Source organism: Mycteria americana, chromosome 7 (assembly GCF_035582795.1).
Source record: "Mycteria americana isolate JAX WOST 10 ecotype Jacksonville Zoo and Gardens chromosome 7, USCA_MyAme_1.0, whole genome shotgun sequence".
Taxonomy (NCBI): Eukaryota; Metazoa; Chordata; class Aves; order Ciconiiformes; family Ciconiidae; genus Mycteria; species Mycteria americana.
Genome location: NC_134371.1, coordinates 10687946 through 10711509, shown reverse-complemented (window position 1 = coordinate 10711509; position 23564 = coordinate 10687946). Strand labels below are relative to the sequence as shown.

The window sequence follows — 23564 nt, the reverse complement described above, 5'->3', positions numbered from 1 at the left end:
CCAAACCAGAAGCATGCATACCAGGAATAGCATTAATCTGCGTTTCACATATTTTTTCTATTTCACTTGCATTTCACTAAATCCTCCATTTTTATCTTGCCCTACTAAGAAGCCCCTGTGAAGCAGCTAAGTATGATTTTCCATACCTTATAAGATGGGAGTTCATAACGTAGAGGAATTTAGTAAGTTAGAGAGATCAAATCACAAGTCAGTCAAACATGGAAGCAGAGTCCAAATGTCCTGACTCCCGGAAAAAAAAAAAGATGGTACAGCAGGAACAATTTCTGAACATTAAAGTGCAGAGAACAACTTCCACCAGACCTGCATCTAATTTAAAAATTGCTAATTTGTAACCCAGGCAGAAGATGAAAATAATGATTTGAACTAAAGAATCAGATCTCAATCCTTTGTCCTTCACAACTAGCAGTTTGCCACCACTGTGAGTTATATCAGCAAATACTCCACTTCCCCAAATCTCCTCGCTGCTGACCGTCTGCAGTAGACAGAGTACGCTTTCCTGGGAAAAAACAACTGTCTGGGATACTGGTACAAACTGTGCTTTAACCCTTACAACCTCTTTTGCTAATACATCTATGCTACTGCAGAAAAGGCTTCATCTGTCGACTGCCACTTGGAAGCAAGAGCTCCCCAAAGAGGATCACAACCTCTAGCAGGAAAATCTTACAAGTGTGGAGGTGGTCCCCTAAGAAAACGCTTGTAAAACCGCTGCCTTCAGACTTCACCATCCCCAGGTCTCCGTGGCTGCACAGCAAATGTTTTAAGTTCACGCGTTGGGGCAGTGCATCTGCCTGCGCTCGGCAAACACCGCGGAACGCCCCTGCGAGACGGCGGCAGGAACAGGCTGTTGCACCACGCGCGTTCACACCGAGCCTTCGCAAAATGTTTTAATTTGGGGTATTTAAGAAAAAGGAACATAATGAGTTTTCCTGACAGAAAAGCGGCCGCGGGGTGGCCGCGGGTACCGGGGTAAGGAGCCGGGCCGGACCCCGGGCGGCCCGCGCCCCTCAGAGAGCGCCGGGACCCCACCGCACCTGGCCGCCACCACAGCAGCCCCCTCCTCGCCCCAACCCCGCCGCGGGCCAGGAGCCCACCCCCGCTCCCGACGCTGCAATAACACCGAGGAGAACGGGGAGAGGGGACTTTCCACTCCCTTCCCTTCCTCGGGCCGCGGCCCCCGCGGTGCGGCGGCCCCCACCTCAGCTGCGTGCGACGACCGACCGCTATTCGCGCCGCAGCCCCAAGCGCCACGCTGCGGGCGCTGGCCGCTCCCCGCCGCTCCCGGAGAAAGCCGGACGGGGCTGGGAGCGGGACGGGGCCGCCCCCCGGTGAAGGCTCCCGCCCGCTGCGCCGCGGCCGCGCAGCGCCGGCTCCCGGCGCGGGGGATGCGCCGGACTGCGCATGAGCGGGAGGCGGCGGAAGGGCCCGTGAGGAGCCGGGAGCTGCCGCCGCCGGAGGAAGCCGTTGCCGCCGCCGCCCTCAGTCTCCGCCTGAGCCGGGAGGGAAGAGGCCTGCACAGCCCTCAACATGGTGAGTGTCCTCCTGGATCGCCTCTCGGCCCGTCCCGGCGCCTGGGGGCCGGCCAGCCGCGGCGGCGCCGCAGGGGCAGCTGGGGCCTAGTCGTGGCGGGCTGGGGTGTCCGGGAGCGGCTCGACGGGAGCGGCGAAGGGGCCGGTCCCGGGGGCCCCGCAGCCGGGGCATGATGTCCTGAGGCCGTGGGCTCCTCGGCCCTGCCATCAAGCAGGGTGGGGAGGGCGTGTGGGACCCGGGAAGGGCGGCGCGGTGGGCCGGGGCCGCTGGCCGCGGGGCCGGGAGGCAGGAGGCTGCTCCTGGACAGGGGCGAGCGCCGGGGCCTAGGTGGGGGGCGCCGGGATCTCGCGGAGGCCTTCGGCCCGCGGGGCTCTGTCAGGCCTCCTCAGGGCGAGGAGGTGCTCGCTTGCACTTTGTATGAGTGTTCAGGCACCTTTGTACGGGACAGGGGCAATAGAGGCCTTTTGTGGGCAGCTTGGTCTGTGCTCTGTGTGGGGTGGTGAGCAGCAGGGACTGGATAGAGTGCAGGGGGCTGCCAGAAAACAGGGGCTACTTGGAGTTTTTCGCAGCATTTGAGGTGGCTCCGGGCCCATTAAGAGCTGTCAGGTCACTGGGAAACTCGGATATGTTGATCTTTCTTGAAGTGGGGTTATGTTGGAGAATTTCTGGATAATTGTTTTGTGGCTTTGGTAAGGCTCCTATTCACAGAGTGTTGTAAAGCAAGACCTACCTATCTTGCATTTTCTCCATAATATTTTTTCCTTATAGCTGAGGATTTGCTGTGGACTCTCAAATTGACTGACTTTCTCCCTTCCATCTTCTAGAGGGAAACTGCAGTGGTTGGAACAAAATTTGCTATTTTTGTTCACCTAAACAAAAAAAAAAGACATTCCTTAGCTTTAAATAAGGAGGTCCTTATTGGTCTCTTGCACAGTGTCTTATGCACCCGAGGGAACATGTTTATAGTCATACTTCTAGGCCTTCTCTGTATACAAAAGTAGTACAGCTTTAGCTATACCTGTACAGTTTAAAGTAGTACTTCTCTATAGCAGCTGTATTGTCTTAGGAAGGGTGTAGGAGGGAGCCCAAGATCTACTGGTGTACGCTTATTCGTATAAAGCTATCTTATACCTGCAGTTAATACTATTCTGGCAAGCAGTGTTAAAAGTATATTAAAAAAATAAAAATGTCACCTTTAACTGATGGACTTATATTGGCATAAAAATTTGGTCAGCCAGGATTTAAATTAGTGGTGCAGTATGTAGACCTCTAATAAACTTGTCGCTATGTTACTAGTATAATTTTTAATTGAATAGTTTGATGTAGATCTTCACTTGAGTTTTTTATGTGAGCTTAAAACTAAAGCCTGGGTAAAGTTCAGACTGTAGAGGTGTCTTAATGTAATTCTGCAGTTCTGAGACTGTCTCAAATAGCACTTACGCAGTAATGTTACACAACTTTTTATGAATACTTTTTTCCATAAAAATCACCTAGAGCTGTCTTGCAGCATATCCACTGTAGGTATGCAAAATACACAGTTGGTGTCTTGTACATGCATATATTATTGGCTGGCTATGTGGTTAGAAATTTAAATTGAACAATACTGTAGTAAGTGGCAATATAACAGAAATAGTGAGGCACGTTATTCTAAGAATAGCTTTTTGTGAGAAACAGCAGAATCCTATCTTCTTAGTCTTCTTGGAAATACTTAACTGAAGAACTAGCAGATATATTCTGTGGAACAATACTGTACTGATAAATTGGTATTTATCAGATTGGAGGGAGTATCTGAATACTGTAGTCATGGCCGCAAGCATAGTTGTTAGGCACTATGCAAACAACTATTTTCCAGGTTGTGCTTGTTGACTCCAACGCCAGGTGAAAGGATGACATAGACACTGAAGTGGGACTAAATGACAGGCTGCAGCTTTTATAAGTAGTAAATACAGGTATGAATTGTTCCTAGTGCCCAGGTATAGGATTCTGTGCCTATACTTGTGGTATGTCAAAATCCTCTATTTAGTTAGGGGAAAGAGTAGGGAGACTTCTTCACAGAGATCCAAAGATGTCCATGCGGAAATGGATCAATGTCCATGCAGAAATGGATCAACGTCCCATTTTTCTGCCCAGTTTGTATGCACTACTGCTCTGGCTAGTCCTTCCAGTGGCTACGGCAGGTTCCTGGGGCCGGGTTGCTTGTCCAGCACAGCAAATGCTGCGGTGGAGGCTTCTGCAGCTGGGGCCTGGCTCCTACTCACCCATGCAGCACCGCCAGTTAGAGTGCTTCTGGCTCTGTCTTAGTCTCACCAGTGTTCGTACGGCCAGTGCTTTCAGGACAAAGGTTTCCTGGCTTGGAACTGTCTTTGTCCAATATCTGGAAGGGAGACCATTACCAGCCTGTTAGGCTCGATCTGGCCATTTAGGTAACTTGAAAAGTGTTGTCTGTCCAGTGCTCAGGTACACCATCCTGGCAGTGTTCCTTGGATTGCTGATAGCAATCTGCCTCTCTTACCCACATTTTCATTTGAGCTGAGCAGCATCTGTAGAAGTGGTCTCCTTCATCTTATCTATTGGTATGTGACTGCTTCATCTCATCGTGAGGGCAAGTAATGTGCCTGCAAATCAAGACAGAGCAGCAAGCTGGTCTGTTATACTCTAAGCCATCTTCTCTGGGGAGAAGAGCTACTACCTGTGCTATTCTGAATGATTTAATGAATTTAGGCCTATGTGTGATAATCAAGGCAAGTGTGTGAGTAGCCATATCTTTATCCAGAGCCAAATGCTAACCTTATCTCTATTTACACTGGCTATTATATTATCCAGTTTGTGTTCTCTGAAGAATATTTCTATGCTGATAAATTCATGATTTCTTATGGCAAACCTCAGGTGACAGGAAGTTGTAAAAATTTAGTATTACAAGAATTTCATGTCTGACGCTGTCTCCTGTAATGTTATTGTACTTCATGACATTGTTATGCAGTGTTTAACTCAACAAGCTATTCTGCAAGGCTGTTTTGTATGGTGCATATTCATGTCTGTAGTAGTTTGTTGATATTAAATGTTTTTGGTTTTGGTTCTCCCATAGTAAAACTTGTAGATTCTTGGCCTTATGCTTAGGACAGAGTAGTCTGAGTGCTAGACAAGATGGTGCATGATTGTGTTTCCTCTCCCAGCTTACCAGAGAACCCTTTGAACTTATACTGTAAAATTACTTTTAACTAGAGCCATGAAAAAATTATTCAGGAATATGAACTACTCTGAGAACAAGGTGCGAAATTCATTATGTAGCTCTTGATATTTTACTTATGTTTTATGTGCCAATGTAAATATAAGGTATGAATGCAGCTTATGGCTGAATAGAGCTTCTGCCCTGGATCAGAGTTAAGAATGCTAAACAACTGACAGCTTTATTTTGTCATTTTTTAATTGGAAAAGCCCTGATTTTTGGCGTTTCTTTCACCTCTCAGGTTAACATGAATTACCTTAAAACACTATTACAACTGCTGCATTCTTCTGGGTAGCTATATATTGATCTTCTACAAAAGACTTTCTGCCCATATGCAAGTACTAAAATTATTTTATCCACTGAAAGAACATTAGAGGGTGTAAAAAGCAACTTTGATTTTATATTGCTTGTGATTTTTTTTCCTTAGATTTTATATCTCAACAGACCTTGTAAATTTTTAAGTTTTGTTCTGTTCCACTGCAGACGAATGGATTTCACATCGGTTTGAAACAGAAGCTTAAAAATGTCCTGATAATCTTACTTTGTGTGCCCTCTTTTCGAGAAACTGCTGTAGAAAATAAAATGTAGTTGAAGGGCATGCTTGTTTACATTATACAGAAACTATGGCTATTTAATTGTTTTTGTCTTTAACTTGGAATTTATGGGGTTTTTGGTAGCATACGTGTATGCCATCACAGTTGATGGATTAAAATGTAATGTATTCATTCAGTGTATTCATAGACTTCTGTTGTTATGATTAGCTTTTGTTTTCTTATAAAACAAAGAAAAATACTCATGATTTTGCCTTTTAAGCTTTAGCCATGTATTTGTTGAATACAAGCAGTAAACCAGATTATTTGCAGGTGTCTTGTACGTTCCTTTAATGGATACAGCCCAATGTGGAATGATTCAGACACTGTAAGGGAGCAACATTCTCTTGACCATTAGTGTCGCATAAAGATGGGACAAAACTGGCAGTCATGATCCGTGAGGTTATTACATGCACAAGCCCGTTCTTCTGTGTGCGGGCTGAAGTTACTCAGTGTTTGAACTGACGTCACTGGGGTCCTTTGAAAGTGCAAGGATGCTTCCCGCAGCCAGATCTCTTGGTAGAGTTTAAATGCAGTCAGTATAAAAGCCTGGAGTTTGTGGAGGTTGATACTATTTTAGAAAAGGCTTTTTACCTGTCACATGCATCAGAACGTAACAGGCTTTTCTTCGAGTCCTGACTGAAACAAAACCACAGATGTCACATTGTTCAAATTCCTTTAGTTAGCAGTGAAACTAGCGGGAATCAGATCATCTGTAAGCAGTGGCTGGGAAGGGAAGGGTGAAAAGCAGTTATTCATTAAAGAGTAACTGTGTGAATGCCTTCTTTGGGGGCCATAAGAAATTTTGGGCAGGGATATTTCAAACTGATTGTGCACTGCTTGTCTAGCTGGAAGCCACATATAACCTTTGAGCAAAGTCCAAGAACAGGGTTTTGGTAGGAATCCTCAGCTGTCTAGTCCAGGCAGTGAGGGACGAAGGTTGTTGTTGTTTCCCATGGACATTATCCAGGAGAGTGGAGCCCTCATATGGCTATTAGCTATCCAGAAAACGATGATGACCAGTGTGCAGAGCTGATCTTTGAATATGAGGTGACTAAAAATTGAGTGTAGAAGATAAGGAAAAACAACCATATAGTCAGAGTTGGCAGATCGGTTCTAGCATTCTTTTTTTTTTTTTTCCCCCCCTAGACTGGGAAAGCTTACTCTCCTGGATGGAGGGGAGTTTCAGTCTGAGGCCAGAAAAAAAATACTTGGGGGAAAAAAAGCCCAAGTATTTTTTTTAATTTTTATTTTTAATCTTTCACTGAAGTATCTGATACTAGTCATTGTCAAGGATGGGTTATTGAATTAGAATTATCAAATTTGGTACTTGATGGGGAGAGGCAAAGTTTTCATTTTAAAATTAGTATTATATCGTGAGATGTTCTTTGGAAAGATTTATTATGGTTTTAAGAATCTACACAATGTAGCTTTTTACTTAGAGATGTTATTCTGTGTTTTAAAAGTAAGTTCACCTCCTGTCTCTTATGTCATCTTCATTATAAAAGGTAGCTTGGATACCACACAAATGTGATCAAAGGCTTGCAGATCTGAATTTTTCCTTTTCCCCTTACCCCAAGGGGTAAGACTTACTAGAAAATTTATTGCATTTGTTTTCCATTGGTTTTCACTTGTATATTTTAGCAAGAAAGATAAATAAAATTCTGTCTTTGGTATTAAGTAGTGTTAAAGTTGAGATATTTTAAATGGGTTATATTGCATTACAGCACATACAATTGCAGTGTAAGGTATTTGTTGCCTGATGACTACAGGATTAAAGGTTATAGGGTGCTCTGGCTTCTGTATTGCACACTTAAAACAATAGACTGTTAGAGCTCGGCTTCTAGAAATAGCCCTTAAAAGTGCAGAAGGCTTGGAACCTGTTCCTGCTTGAAGTGTGGGTTTTTAATGTGATGAAAGAAGAGCTATAATAGGATAATAAAAACTCAGCAGTAATTTCATCTTTTGCTGTCCTGTAGTAGGCCTTCAAAGAGTTGTCCAGTCACTTAGGATGTGGAGTGTCTTGTCCACGTTGGCAAGCTTCTGCGGAAACATTAGTGAAATATAAAGAAAGGGCTTTGGCACTTCTTCACTAAAAATAAACTCATACTTGACTAGTAAAAAATATAGTTATTCCAGAAAAAGATTATAGCTGAACACTGTGATTTATTGCATCTTAATATATTACTGAATGCTATACTGATTAGTGTCATTAGCTGCTTGACTCTTGGCAAATTCAGTGTTCTTTTTAAAAAGGTTTTATATTGTTACTATCACTTAGGGAACCCCGAGCACAGGAAGCTCTCATGTGCATATATGGGATTTAAATTTTATCATGGAAGTGATTTAAACTGCATTTTTTTGATCTAATAAATTGCATTCTCCTTTTATGTGACAACACAGAAAACCCACTACCTTTTGTGGTCTTGGGCATCCATGGTGAAGCCCTTGTAAACCTGTTCCTTGACTTTTTGTTGTATGTCATTGCTGTTGGAGTTTACCCTTGCAAGAGCAGGGCAGAACAAAGCCTCCTGATGTTTTACAGAATACTCACTACTAAAAGGGCTATGCATACTTATGTGTACATGTTAAAAAAAACCAAACCAAACAAAAACCTAGTAATTAAAGGCACCCGCTTTGTCAAAAAAAGAAAAGAAAAGCTAAGGTCGTAAGTGTGACTCTGCCCTATAGTGCAGCTGAGTCTGTGGTGATGCAGCAGTCTGGCTGCGTGGAACTGACTTGAGGAGGCTGGTAACTGATACAGAAAATTAGCCTTGGGATTATTTCATCTTCATTTGGGATTTCATTCAATGGTTTGTTTTAATATATCTGAGTTTACAATATATTTGTAAAAACTGGAACTAAACATGCATTAGTAATTTCTGGAAGTCATTCCACATGGCTTTGTCAGTGTAATGATTTTTGTGAAAGTTTGAGCTCAATATTGTAAGGTGCTGAATGTCTGCTGTGAAACTCGAAGCATGCACAAGTTGTCAGCAGTGGGTCTTTGCAGGACCTGCTCTGATGGCTTGACCTTTACCTGGAATCACTTCTGAAAATCTGAGTTTCAGAAACATGTTTGTAGCAAAAGGTCTGATGTGAGAAACTTATTCAAGACACTGAAATAAAGCAGCAACACATTGTAACTTTAAAAGTAGTATAGCCTAACAAATACCACTGTGTTTAAGTCTGCAGTGTGTGCTAAAATTTTGGCTTCAGCTAAGGGTTGTAGATATAGGGTTGTTTTGTTTTGGGGGTGTTTTTTTGTTTGTTTGTTTGTTTGTTTGTTTTTTAAAGGGATCTTAAATTTAAGGGTATTGGTCTGTTTAGTATATTATGTGGGTATCAGTTTAAACCAAATGTGTATTTTTTTGTAAAGGTGTAACGCTGAAGCTGGTAACTTAACTACTCTTGCGAATAATAGTGTTCACATTCACTGTTAACAAGCAGCAGAAAACTGATTTTGAGTTTTAGGGCAGATGACTTTGTGTTCTGAAGCGTTAGTTCTTTTTTCTAATGATAATGTGATTGGACACTAATTATCCTTTGGAATGAAGAGCTTGAGCTCATACTGCTCCTAAAACATTGCTGAGGATAGTTTATCACGTCTGGAGACTTTTTTTTTTGGCCTTTTTTCCCCATACTCCCTGAGAAGGAGCCATGAACTTGGAAATTACAATAATGAACAGAATATGCAAGTTTTGGTTAGAATGCAAGGTAAACTACAAATGAAATATTTGTGCCATGTAAGAAATCCAATCCTGACTTAAAAGTCAGAACTTTTATTTACCAAGTTGTAACATTAGGATTCTTTTTGCTTTGAACTGTAGAACTGAATTTGGATTTAGTGCAAGAGCGGTATGATTGCTTTCTCCTCATCAGCAGTTAGTTTTGTGTAACTAATACCCTTGAAATACTGAGTGTGCTTCTCCTCATCAAAAATATCCTTGGGAATCACTCTACACTGATAAATTACTGGCAGCAAGTTCTCCATTCAGTTTTGTGCTAGAGCAGAGAGGGATGTCTCTTGGTCTGGGCAGGAGGCCTGAAATTCCAGAGATCTCACCTTGGCTACTCACTCCCCCACCCGCCTCCGGCAAAATTACTTACCCTTTTTTTTTAGCTTCAGTTGCTGCACCTGTGAAATGGAGACAATGCCTCCTCACAGGAATGTTTTGCAAATTATGTAGGTGGAGTTGAGCACCTTCAAAGTGAAAAATCTCTTAAAAAAAAAAAAAAAAAAAGTCTTTTAAGATATTTCGGTGTGTAGCTCCCTGAAATGGATGACCCAGCCTAAGTTCCTTGCTGCCATCAAGAGGCACATCAAGAGATGCTGTTCCTGGCAGTGTGTGTGGTCTTGCTGCCGGTCCTGCACTAGCTGGTGTTTCTGTTAGTTCGGTCAGCTGGGACTAAATGAATGGCAGCCTCTCGTTCAGAGATGGTAAGCTATTAAATGGCCTGTTCTGCCGTGTCTGTTGAGGCAATTAATCTATCAAATATTTTGATAGCCATGGGCTTTATTTAGGCATCTCAGTTGCCCTTTTTTGGGAGGTGTAGCATTCTTCTGTTAAGAGAATGGTTTTTTCTTTTTAAAAAACAAAAATTGGTTTAAATAGAAAGGTGTTCTGTCTTACAGTTGTATATGAATTTGCTATGCCCTTCAGCTCTCTCTCCAAATATGCAATAAGAATACCCATTTTTTATTTCTGTGATTGCTTTGCCAGCGTGATTTTTGTGATGGTTTAACTCAGTTTTGTTATAATGTAAAGTACCTAGAATGAAGGTAAGTTTAAATTAAAGAAAAAAAAAAAAAGAGAGAGACAAAATAAGTGTTGGTTTGAGTGTCTAAGTGCCCCAGCAGTTAGAGAAAGTCTAATTGCTTGGGAAGATTATAAAAGGTACTGATTTAAAAATATTAACAGTACTGATGATTGATTTTTTTTTTTTTTTTTTTTTGTCCAGTAAAACATTTCTAGTTACAGTATTGTCTGTTTTTACTAGAACAAGTTGAAATCATCACAGAAGGATAAAGTGCGTCAGTTTATGGTCTTCACACAATCTAGCGAAAAGACAGCAGTGAGTTGTCTGTCTCAAAATGACTGGAAGTTAGATGTTGCAACAGACAACTTTTTCCAAAATCCTGAACTTTATATACGAGAGAGTGTTAAAGGATCATTGGACAGAAAGAAGTTAGAACAACTATATAACAGATACAAAGGTGAGTACCCTGAGTTTTAAGGCTTATTTCCTAGTTGTATGCATGCATTTGTAATTACAGTGTATCATTGCAGCTCATTTGTGCTTGGAATATCTTAACCCACTCTTTCAGCTTTGTTTTTCTATTACTAATAATACAAGTTAGAAGGGGAGTATATGTAGGCTTCTGCTTCACAAGGATTACATGTGGTTGCTTTATGTGCTCTAAATATATGTACATTTATACAGGATTAGGGTCTGGAACTGGAATTGTGTGTACAGTGAGTAACTATGATGGTTAACATGGATTTTAGGTGATTATTCTGGGGAAAGCACATTGCTCAGGACTTGCTCCTGACAAAGTGAAAGGTTGCATACCAAGAATGGATTCTACCTTAATTTTTATTCACCTTGTGCTTATTATCAGATAGTTACAAACAGAGCGGAAAAGAAAACAAAGGCTCTTTATCTGTTATGTAGCCACTGTTCAACTGATGATATCCTACCACAAATAGTAAAGCGGATTCAGTACAGTAGAGTAAATTCTGTGTTTTAGCACTTTAAAAAAATCTGAAAATGAGTGCTACATTTTCTGTCAGTTTTCATATGTGTGCATAATCCAAATACCATTTTCCTGAAGTCTTTGTTGGCTTGCATTAGTAGATCTTTGTTAGTGCACTTGAAATGTGAGCATCTCACTTCCAGACCAGATGTTGATTCCTTCGTGGAAAGAGGAGTGTGCCTGGCTGACTTGGAATCGGTAATGGGGCAGCGTAACTTTCCTTTTGGAGGTTACCATGGCCAATCTCATGCATGCTGGTGATGCCAGAAAATGCATAAAACTAATGTCAACTTAGTAGTTTATGGGCAGACTTGATAATTGTATCAGTACAGCTTGCAAATGGACGCTGCAGAATTATTTATAATGGTACACAGATCAGCAGTATTACCAAAGATGCCAATACTTAAGTGTGCTGGTGGGAAAGGACCGCTGTTCTGTGTATGGAATGAGTCAGACTATCATGCATATTATTAGGCAGAAAACAAATGTTTGTGGTGCTTTTGTCTCTCCGTGAAAATAACATAAGCTTCATTGTATGGGAGGCTTTATTGTAGTGACTTCCTCAGTTGTTAAAGCTTAACCATTGAAAATACTAATTTAATTGTGTTTTTAAAATATTCACTTATAAGGGCTGATCCCAAAAATGGCTTCTTGAAAACGTTTGCTTATCTTAAATACTCGGGTTGAATACATTAGCTTTTTCAAAAATCTGTTTTTCTTGATACTTACTTTTATATCCCAAAGATCCTCAAGATGAAAATAAAATTGGTATAGATGGTATACAGCAGTTTTGTGATGATCTAGCTCTTGACCCAGCCAGCATTACTGTACTCATCATTGCATGGAAATTCCGAGCTGCAACACAGTGTGAATTTTCAAAGCTGGAATTCATGGATGGAATGACTGAGCTAGGGTAAGTGTGCAGTAAGTATTAGACGTTGACAGTGTAATCCAGAACATATGGTGAAACAGCCCTATTTTGGGGAATTCACAATGACATTGTCCTTTCAGACTTCAGAGACCTTTCGAAGTCTAGCATCACTTGTCTGCCTCTGTAAAAATGCATCTGCTGTTTATGTGCTAGATGCTTAGTGACCAAAAAAAGGGAGGCAACTTTGAGTGCTACTTGCCTTGGTTGTGTGAGTATTTCAGTTAGTTGCCATAGAGCTACTCAAGTAGGAAGAGCAAGGATGTTGGTCTGCAGTCTGGCATACCTGGGTTTTCTCTGCTTTATGAGAATGTAATAGTCTTTATCACATTTTTCTAAAAATCTTGTGGATTATAGAATGTGATGTATCAGCTAGTATGTACAAACGGCAGTGTGAAGAAATACAACAATTTCATTTCTTTGTTATTATAGGTGCAGACTAAAGGCTTCCTGAATTTTGTTTTGATAATCATATTATATTCCACAAAAATTTTATAAATTTTTAAGTTATAACTCATATTTTATGGCAAAATGAATAGTACACAAATAAACATACTTTTTAAAATGCAGATGTGACAGCATAGAAAAACTGAAGGCCCAGATTCCTAAAATGGAACAAGAATTAAAAGAGCCAGGAAGATTTAAGGATTTTTATCAGTTTACTTTCAACTTCGCAAAGAATCCGGGACAGAAAGGTTTAGGTATGTATTCTTAATCATAAACACTTGTTCGTACATATGGGAAATGACTGATTAAAGCACTAAGTGAAAATATTATTGTGATCCAATCAGTCTGAAAGATAGCTGCCCTCGGGATAAAATACATCTTTCTGTTGTGAAAGATAGATTCAATTTAAGGTGTTCAAATTGATAGAAATATCTGCATCAGTAGTATAGACTACAAAATTTTATGAGAGGGTTTATTCTTTCACTAAGACTGTCTGCGATTCTCAGTGAGCACAGTGGATTATGGTCTTACATTAAAGGCATGATTATATCACCTAGAATTTGCAGCACTGAACAGATTAATTGAATTTTCATTTTTAGGATAAATTTAAGCTGTAAAACTGATTTGCATGTAAGTACAGTCTCTCATAACACCAAAAATGCTTGCAAATGTGTTGGCAAAATAGAATTGAAATAGTACAAATAAATTTCTGTATCCTGGGCTTGATGCCTGTTATTGTTGTGCTGTTGGTAATAGATGCCTACCTACAACCTTCCCCCCCCCCAGCTTACTGAATGGTGGGGTTTTTTTCATTATTTCAGAGCTCTTCTGCTGATTGTGCTTTTGATTAGTATAACAGGTGAAGTGGAAGAATCACTTATTAAAAATAATTTTTTGGAAAACAAAAAACAACACCAAAAACATGACAAAACACCACAGTTCAAATGGAACTAAATGAACAAACTGTAGATCTGTCTATTCAAAACAGCAAAATGAAGGAACAAAACTTTTTTTCAAGCAGTAATGTTAACCAACCAGAATGCATATTCATTTCTATACAGTGTAGTTGAGATATTAACCATAACTAGTATTTCATGACTCTGTAACTGTTAACTTCTTAAGTTACCTGTTCTACTTTTGAGAGGAAATAAAATACTGAAAGGCCAGTAGGTTCTTCCTTGGCAGCTTGTGAATTTATTTTTTTTCAGTAATGGAAATGCCTTAAACTGACTGCCACTGACCAGCTGCATTCATGCGCTGTGAAAAGATGAGCATTCTGCTTTGGTTTTGTTGTCTTTTATATGTGGACCAACTTCTGGCTTAAAATGAATATTGAAAAATAAGTACATAAGCAAAAGCCCCATGTTTTAGTTTCCACTCTGTGTCATTCTTTAACATCTTTCTGTATCCTGTTTTTTGTTTTCGATTGGATTGTGAGTTTCATAGTCTTTGAAGAAGCTAAAAGAGCACTGCTAAACTGTTTAAAAATACTTGTGCATGCACGTAGTCAGGTCTGAATCCTGCAAATAAATGAATGGGCTGATTCTTATTTCTTGTAGAAAGTCATATTATTCTTTTTAGGCTGCTGTAACAAGGAAAATGTGGTCAGTAATTGAATTGTGAGAGGCTAGAAGTTAGGTTATGGAGAGTGTCAGCGTGGAATCAGTTCTGCAGTGTGAACAGTTGCAAGGTTTTGTTGGTTTGGTGGTTTTTTTTTTTTTATGGTTGCCATTGTAACATTTGTATGTTGTTTTTAATCTTTAAACAGCTTCACACAACAAGGAGTGTTTTGCAGAATCCCTGTAAGGTGGTAAAAGTGAAATGGCAAATCACAATATCATAATTACATGATAATTTTTTAATTATATTTTCTCAAAGCTTCAGAATAACAGAACTGTTTGATGTAGTACTTGCCTCTTATTTTCTTCTCCATATTTGTAAGGTATAAGGAAGACTTGCATTCTTTTTCTGAATTTTTTTTCCCCCTAGTGTCATATATGGAAATGAATCTTTTGAGTATCCCAGATGGAACAGACTTCAGTAAAAATTATTTACCAGGAAAACTAAGTCACTTGCTTTATTTCTCACTGATCTTAAAGCTTCTTTATGCAGGTTAAGCTCTAACAGTGACAAAGACAAGTATAGTTTTCTCAGATTCATATAGCGTATACATAGTGTAAGGTGTGGGGGGTATTTATTTATTTATTTTTAAGTCTGGGTCTGGAGGTGATGTAGAACTAAGCTTAAAATCTGGGTGCTTACCAACTCTTTTGGTGCCAATAAATACACAGTTCTAGGCATGAATTCATGATAGGGCAGAGTAATTCTGGAAACCCTGAAGCAAAAGAATATTGGGAGAAGTACAGTGCTGAAAAGTAAGTGCTCCTAGTTAGGCAATTAATTTTGGAGTGTCTAAATAACTGCTTGTAGGAACTTGTGAATTGATTTTAATGTATATTGGTCTCTAATCTTCCAAACATTGTGTAGTAGCTCAGGCACAGTTCTGGAAATGCATTTCCTCTGCATAATTCCTTACTACCATGTAAGTACTGTGGATGTCTTAAAAGTTCTTGTGATATTTGCATATCATTTGAGAATACCTTTTAGCTGATGTTCATCTCAAACATTGTTTGCTTCTCTTGCATCTCTCTGGATAAAACTCAGAAGGGAGCATATATTTTAAGACTTTCAAATTTGATCCATGAGGACTTTCCTGAGCATTCTTTCACTTTCTTATAATTTTAGGTTTTCATATCTTTACTTTCAAATTTTGTGATTTCATAACATTTCTTTTAAAACATGTAGCTTGTCCTAAGGCATTATGTCTCCATGCTTTACGTGTTTGGACTCATGATATGAGTTTGAGGTTGCAGCATCCTGAGATCTGTTTTTTAAAGGCCTTTGCTTACCCACAAGAATAACCTCAAAATTGTATAAGCATGTCAAAATGCACAGTTTGTTTATAGTGTTTGTTTATAAACCACTATAAATATGCAGTGATTTGATGGCCTTGCATTTTTTGGTATGCCTGCTATTAATGCATCACAAGTAAATAAAACTTAGTTTTCTAATCTGTTTCCTTGAGGAACTGATCAGCTTAATCTGAAGTTTGTATCTATTCATTTTTAGAAAGACAGTACTTTTTAGTTGAAAGCTGAAGTGCATATTTTTGTATCTGAATCTTGTGTTAAAGAGAGATACCTAGCCTTTACACTCTTTAATAAGTTGTGATTTTCACATATAGCTTATTTACTGAGGAGTAGTGGCTTCTGTTTAATTAGTCTCTGCTTCTTGAAACTCAAACTTGCACTTTTGTCTGAAATAGCACCCCTTTGCAGCTGCTGGAAAATCCTCCACAAATTTTATTCTTTACTTTGGTCAGGAAGCATTATAATGTCAATGTGCTGTTTGAGAAGAACTTTTAATATCAACGATACTAAACAATTCATAAACTCCCCCTGTCACCACCTATTTTCCTTCCAGCAATGCAGAGTTCATGCTTTGTTTTGTTTGCCGTTGATTTCACCTCTAAGATCCACCTCCCTGTTTTTTTAAATAGTTTGGGCATCTGGGGGAAGGGAGTAATTTTCTTGGGTTGTGTCAGGTTGTTTCTTTTTCCTTTTCTCCTGAGGTGCAGTTGATCATGTGCCTCTTCTTTCTGCTCTCACAAGAGGATTGTTTCTGGAAGAAGAGATTTGCTAGACTGCAAAATATTTAAGAGCTTTTGTTAAAAAAGAGGTCACTTACAGTAACCCCAAAAGGCTACCTAGTTATGTGCTTGGTGATGGATACTGAACTCAGTAAGATCACAGTTAGCAGCATTTTGTTATACAGTACAGAGGTCCTTGTTAATTCCTGGTAATGGAGATCATGCTAGGTAGAGATTTAGAGCTCAGATACGTAACTTTCTTTTATCAGCTAACACATTACTGTATGCCACTAATAAACAGTAAATGCATGTCAGTTTAGCCTATGGCAAATACCAGGCAGGTGAGTTGTGGTTTTTTTTTTCCTTACGTGCTAGACTAACCAGTTTCTTGTTCTAACTGCTACACTGTAACAGCACCCACTGCTGACAGCAGCACGCAGTTGCCTGACGGGCAATAGGTTGTTGTTCCTGAACTGCCTCGGTTCAGGTTGCTCAGTCATCCTGAGAAGCAGAGTCAAAACAAGCAAGAACTTAACAGGAGTCTTAGGGGGAGAAAATACCCCCAAACCAACACCACCACCACCACCCCCCACCCCCACCCCCCCCAAAAAAAAAACCCAACCCACCCAAAAAAAGACCAACAACAAACCAACTATCAACCATCTGCTTGTACAGTACTTACAGATTTTTTCAAAAGGAAACCTGATTGCAGAAATGAACACCTGACAAAAGCCACATTACAAAGCCAGCACTTGTAACAAGGTTGCTCTAAAAATGAAATTATAAAAAGCTAGGTTTATGTAAATTGTAATAATTATATTAAAAAAATTAAAGCAGATCTTACTACAAAATACTACAAATTTTCTTTTCAAGTCAATAGCATTTCTAAGACAAAAATATTTCACTGAATTTTAACTAATGTATTGTTAGATAGCAAAAGGCATATGAAATATCCTTGCATGTTTTGGATATGTTAGATATTAATATGGGCAATTTTCAGTTCTTCTATATTCAAGTGATAATACCAAAATCTATAAAATATTTGTGTAACACTTTATTTATGGTTGCCTTTTTGTAAAGGATCCATGAGTATATTTGCATTAGATTATTCTTTTCAGCTTTATGAATCTATGGTTCATCTTAGTGTTAGATACCTGTGGAGATGATATATTTGAAATGTATATCTCTAAGAGTAATATATTTTAATATTACAGATTTAGAAATGGCCATTGCCTACTGGAATTTAGTACTTAATGGAAGATTTAAATTTCTAGACTTGTGGAACAAATTTTTGTTGGTAAGTTTAAATCTTTACGTAAACTGGACTGCAGTAATTTTAAAACTTGGAAGATAAATAAGTTTAAATTATGGAGTAGATGAAATAGACTATTTTGACCCAGATCCCAGATACTGCACTTCATAGTGTGTACAAGAGAAATATATTTTGGGGATATGGATGTGTCCAAGACGGTAAAAATGAATGTGTATAAGGGGTTTTAATTTTTTTTTTTTAAATATAAATTTTCCACCCCTCCAAACAGGAACATCATAAAAGATCAATTCCTAAGGACACCTGGAACCTTCTTCTAGACTTTAGTACAATGATAGCAGATGATATGTCTAACTATGATGAGGAAGGTAAACATTTCCATTTCTTTCATTAACTTCTAACAGTGTTTTATGCTACACTTATTACTGTGTGTCTGCTTTGGCAAGCTATCTAATAACAGCATAATTAGAATATCACTGGTGATCTAAAGTCCAGTTAGAGCGACTTTACTGCATGTTGTTATCATCTGTTTATTACTGCAGGTTTAAAAAATAAATGCTGAAACTTTCTTAAATCCATTTTCTTTTTTTCTTCTGTCTGAGCTCTGATACTAATTCTTTATTATTGAGACAAACCCTGATATTTGTCCATTTAAAAAACACAGATTCTCTGTCAGCGCAATTCTTGGCATCTTCAACTAAGTAACTGATTCACGGCCTATGCATTTCTTCGTAGGGTCCTCTGGTTATCGCATTTCTTAGCTGAGAGTATTTTTTAAGTTTGGTTGCTTCAGTTTATGTGAAGATTGGACATGTAATAATATTAAAGTGAAGCTGGCCGCATACAGGAATTACTAAACATAAGTTATTTTCCTACCAAATGTATTTCTTGTAAACTTTTGTATTGATCTTTCCTCTTCCAGTCCATCTGTAGCCAAGAACAGCTAATTACCTTCAATCGTTGGCGGCAGATCAGTTCAGTGAGTGGAGGAAACTGTAAACTTCTGATACTTCCAGAGCAGAGGGGAGCAAACTTCTACAACTTTATTTAATAATTATGGACAGTTCTCATTCCCTTACCATGGAGCAAATGGGCCGCTGCCCACAATAAATCAATGTAGTTTAGAAAGATTAAAGGCAGAAAACATGTTTTAATGATTTGGAATAAAAATATTTCAAGGGGGAAAAAAAAAACCCAGCCCACAATTATTTTTAACCTTCACATGACCATAATGCACATGACTGGGGACCTCTTTGGATATGGCTGCCCATAATATGTAAAATATTGATATGCATTTTAACTACCTCTTGATAAGGAATACAGAAGAGTATATGTAGTGTAATACCAGCCTTCTAGGGCGTTATACTATTTTGCCGGCTATTGGAGTGCATTTTGTTGTTTTCAGGTATGGCTAAGTATGCTGATTCTAACAGATGAGCATTGCATTCATGCAAAATCAAATTGTGATAAGTAAATGCTGTAGAATTTTACAACATGCTGCTGTTTACAGCATAGACTGCTTCATCCAGTGTTCAACATTTTTTAAGTGGTTATTGCCACCCTGGAGATCAAGTTCTGGTGCCAAAACCAGGATAGTTTTAAGCTAGAATTTTTGTCAGCATTTTTTTTCCCGCTTCTTTTTTTTGGTCAGGAAGATGAAGGAAGTACAACCCTTGAAAGGGATGTGTATTAATTGGGTTTAAAAGAAGTAGAAATCTTTCACTAGCTCTTAAATTTCAAGCAAGAAAATAAAATTACAATTTTTTGCTTGAAACTATGCCTAGTTAAGACTGGGAAGTAAATAACTTGTTTAGATCTGAAGCTTTAAAAAGAATGCCTTGTTGAACTGAGTTCTTATGTTCTGGTCTTCTTTTTTTCTTGTAGGAGCATGGCCAGTTCTTATTGATGACTTTGTGGAATTTGCACGCCCTCAAATTGCTGGGACAAAAAGTACGACAGTGTAGCACTAAAGGACCCTTCTAGAGTGTACATAGTCTGTACAAATACCTGAAATGGAAAATTGCACAGTCAATTTCTGCTGGCTGGACTGAACTGAAGATCAATCCTCACAATATGGCTGAGGGTTGAGACAAACCTTTAAGGATATATCTTGGACCATATCATATTTCATTCTTCTACTGGTGGTTTGGGCTTTTCTTCTAGTCTGGACCACTCTTGCCTGTTAAAATTCCAACATTGTGGATTTCATCATGGAAATTTTTTTCTTTTTTTTTTTTTTTTTTTTGGTGGACCACCTTAGTTTCATCTCCCATAAGTCCTAGAAGCTTTATGATTATTTTGAGGTTTCTGGTTTCACATAAAGCACAATGCTGGTCATCATCAGACAACTGTTGTATGGCATCTGAATTATACAGCTCAACATCAAAACAATTTTTAAAAGAATCCTTAAATATACACTTGGGGCTAGTTGCAAAGACTTGTATTGATAGCACTTCCTGTAAGAGTGATATATTTAAGTGTACTGGGTCCGATACTTTTTTTTTTTTTCTTTTCTGGAAAAGTACAGGTATCGTCTAAGTGAGTTTCAGTATCTGGTAAAAACAATTACAGAAATAACCAAGAAAACCCAAGGTTGTTGATACTGGGGTATCTAGGTGCCTATCTGAATGGTTTGATTGTACATCAACTGACTGTGAGAACAGTTGAAGTACGACACAACTACTGTGCACTTAAAGCACCCGTGTTTAATGTTATAGTCAGCCTTCAGTGAGCGTCATTGAGATAAGCTGTGTGCGTCATGATAGAATCTAATATTCTCTAGGTTGTTATCTAAGAAATCAAATTTCATTACAGTTTTGAAATGCTTATCTGTCTGTCAAAGAAAGGTTTTTCATTTCTGTGGAAATCTAAAACTTGAATATACTGAATTTGTGTCTTAAATGTTTGCTACACAATACAGTATTTTAAATTGAGACAGAATTTTTATGGTTGAGGTGTGATGGAACAAATGGCCCTGTTGTACAAGAAGCTGGTGAGTTTGATGTGAATCTAGGTTTTGAAACCATTTTCCTGAGAAGTAAGTTAAATCTTTATAACATAGAGGTACTGCCATTATGGATGACACCCATTTTTTAATTATTTTGTTGAGTTTTCCTTAAATTGACATATCACTGTGTTGCCAAATACAGAAATTAAGAGTAAAGCTTTCCCAAACAAGCACAGATCAGATATAAAATACTACACTGACTTTGTTTGCTTATTTATTTTGTTGATCCATCACTACTTCTTATTGTCTTACTGCATTGAACTAAATAATTTGTTTTGTTCAAAACAGGTTTTATCAGATGCAATTCTTTATTTTTAATATTACAAGAGCTCTTGAGCTGCTTTTGTGCTAAACATGGTCTTTTACTCCTCACTTAGTTGCTTGTGAAGGGATTTGATAACTACTACTCTGTAAAACAAGCTGGAAAATACCAAACTCCAGGAAAAAAAAGACTAGTTACAAGTAAGGATAGAGGTTTAAGTCCATGCTCTAAATAGTCCTATGATAAGGCCAGAATTATTTTTGAAACGAGTAATTGGTACTTGCACTAAACAGAAGAACACTTTTATGCAGATGCTAAAAGTATTTTAGGAAAAAAAATTGACCGTTAAACTGCTAAAAAACTTTTATTTGTATTCTCTGAAGTTGACCATAAGGCTAGCTCCCCTTATAGCAGTGCTCTTTTAAGAAAACCCAATTGTGCATTTATTTCAAGAATACAGTTCCACAAAAACATTGCAAACTTTCTCCAGCTACTGGAATTGGCTATGCCAAAAAATGTGTGTTTTGCTGCTTTCAGTATTTCCTTTCTCAATTTTGTGTAAATATAAATGGGGACTTGAACTTACTGGGGGGGTGGAAAAAAGCTCTACAAGGTATCTATGCGTGCTGTTTTCTGTCTTGAGGGTTTTGGTACAGTTTCAGATTGATTAGTTCAAGTATGCTGTGTCTGGAGAGGAGAACTGACTTGCTTTTTATCCCAATACAGACTTGTCCCTCAAAAAAGTCTGAGATTGGGTAGTGGCGTAATACCGTGGTGTTTTAAAGAATACTCCTTTTGAACGCAAGATCTTTTCAACAAAATAGTGTTGTCATCAGTTTGGTACTACACGCTTATAATTACTGTGTAATTATAAAGAAATACATAAAACTTTGACTAATTATGTTGCAGAAAAGGGTTATTTGTGCTATGATGGCATCTTAAAAGTTTTTCAAAATGAGTGACTGAAGTTGAAAGAAACATTGATTTAACAGGGTGTTGTTCTAAGGACAAAATGCCTGGTTACAGGGAATATTTTGTATTGAAACGTGCTCAGATGTGGCCATGTGTTTTTTCCTTTATATATTTGTGTGGTTTTTCTTTTTTTTAAGAATGCAGACAGTTGCTTACTTGGATTGCTTTAATTCGTAAGTGCTTATGTCTTCAATTTGATGATCTCCCTTTAAATGGTTCAATTCAATTTTGCCAAATGTCAAGGAAAAAAAAGAAGGCGAACATCAAGTTTGTAACCTGTTTTTATACATTAAATATGTACAAAATTAGAAGTGCCCTGATATAAAACACTTAATCTCGAGATTATATTTAGTAAAAAACCCATCATTTACATATCTCTGTAAGTTCAAATGTAACTTCTTACAACCCCTCTCATTACCAACAGAGGCAATAAAGCTCCAGTGAAATTGCCATGACTAAGTCTTCTCATGCATTGTTTCAGTGTATTATTTGTAAGACTTATTTCTAGAATGTGCTTTTAAGCGGGGGGCGGGGGGGGGGGGGAGTATGGAATACCTGTCTTCTGCATAAAATACACTTTATTGGTAAGTCTTGGGGGGGGAGGGGTGCATGTATCTAAGAACTGCTGCAACACCTTGCCTACTGCTTATTCCAAATGTTTAGAAGTACAAAACGGAGCTGACCTTTTCCAGCTGTGCTGCAGTGCCATTACCTAGCTTGTGAAGGAAGACACCACACAGTGCATTTGTTTAAATATGGTTGAAGACTACCGTACACAAGTGAAGTGACTTTTTTTATTGATCAGCCTGTTACTTATTAACTTATGACTTGCTGCCAAACTGTTTTACAGTTAAATCCATACTGAGAAATCCTTATTTAAGATATAATTTTTTAAGAATGCATTTAATAAAATTTTGTCATTCACACTTTATTTAAATCATGCTGCCAGAAGTCTCTGTAGATTTTATTTGAGTAGGGTACAGTGACTGTGTGTGGTTTTTAAAGCCATAGTGCCATTCAGTCCCCTGAGCTCTCAAAGAGTAGACATGCCAGTAAATACTTTATGAAATTATAATTTATCTACCAGGAATAGGCCCTACCTTTGCAATAATTAGCTGAGTGTTTCACTACCACCATGGAGAAGTATCTGCATGAGTAAACACTAAGAGTTTTTCTCCTGACAGTTTAAACAGACACCCAAGTCTGGACATTTAAACTGGTACCAAAAAAAAAATCAACTCCCTGCTTCTGGAAGTTCTTCCGCTAACAGCTCTTCACGTTCTCAATTTAACAAAAGCTGCTGAACTATAATTTGAATGTTTTACATGAAATTACAACTGTTTCCTTTCTTAACTCAATTCTGTGTCTTCACCGTATAAAATTTCAAGCCCTCTTCCCTTGAGGAGTGCAAAGGACCACTGGCAGGAGTCAGAATGGTAAACCTGTAAATCACATTAGGAACAGGAAGCTGCCCAGGAAGCCTGCGAGATGATGGAGTTGTAAACGTTGCGTGGGGAGAGGACAAGGCTGGGCAGCCGAGTGAACTGTTGAAGAAACAGGAAGAAAACCCATGCTGGAATTCATCACTAAGCACCCCTCAGGGTAGGCTCCATGCTGAGCTGACTGAGCTGAGCTGCTGGAGGGACCCACCCCTCCCTTACACCCACGTGTGTGTGTGTTCGTATAAAGTTGTGTGGGTTTTGGTTTGTTTTTCCTACTGGTGGACTTCTCTCCAGCCAGAGGAGGCAGCAAGGGGAGGCTGTACGTGCTCTCCATGCTCATGGCGGTGCTCTTGGGTGTCTGTCTGCAATAGGTGGAGGTGGCCATGCACCTATCTCTAGAGGTACTGTATGTGTGTGCCCATGGGGAATGCATCTTCAGCCTTGCTCCTGAATGATCCTGGGCAC

The 23564-nt window shown here is 38.8% G+C and overlaps 1 protein-coding gene across 3 annotated transcripts; it reads left to right on the top strand.

The window, feature by feature from the left end:
* The first annotated feature begins 1148 nt into the window (after positions 1 to 1148).
* On the top strand, positions 1149 to 22127 carry DCUN1D1 (defective in cullin neddylation 1 domain containing 1). 3 transcript variants are annotated; one of them, XM_075506961.1, is made up of 9 exons: positions 1149 to 1548; positions 9488 to 9805; positions 10366 to 10582; positions 11867 to 12035; positions 12621 to 12751; positions 17361 to 17443; positions 17688 to 17784; positions 18339 to 18395; positions 19301 to 22127. In XM_075506961.1, the coding sequence occupies exons 2-8, from the start codon at positions 9782 to 9784 to the stop codon at positions 18347 to 18349; spliced, it is 732 nt and encodes a 243-aa protein (XP_075363076.1). In that variant the 5' UTR covers positions 1149 to 1548; positions 9488 to 9781; the 3' UTR covers positions 18350 to 18395; positions 19301 to 22127. The 3 variants fall into 3 exon arrangements, with proteins under 3 accessions (XP_075363076.1, XP_075363074.1, XP_075363075.1); XM_075506959.1 differs by lacking the exon at positions 18339 to 18395 and having other exon boundaries at positions 1155 to 1548; XM_075506960.1 differs by lacking the exons at positions 9488 to 9805; positions 18339 to 18395 and having other exon boundaries at positions 1158 to 1548.
* The last annotated feature ends 1437 nt before the right edge of the window (positions 22128 to 23564 follow it).

Coding starts and splice junctions, on each gene's coding strand:
- DCUN1D1 (XM_075506959.1), top strand. CDS start 9,782: ATGGCAGCCTCTCGTTCAGAGATG. Junction 12,036..12,620: donor GATGGAATGACTGAGCTAGG/GTAAGTGTGCAG, acceptor TTTAAAATGCAG/ATGTGACAGCATAGAAAAAC. Junction 17,785..19,300: donor GTCTAACTATGATGAGGAAG/GTAAACATTTCC, acceptor TTTTTCTTGTAG/GAGCATGGCCAGTTCTTATT.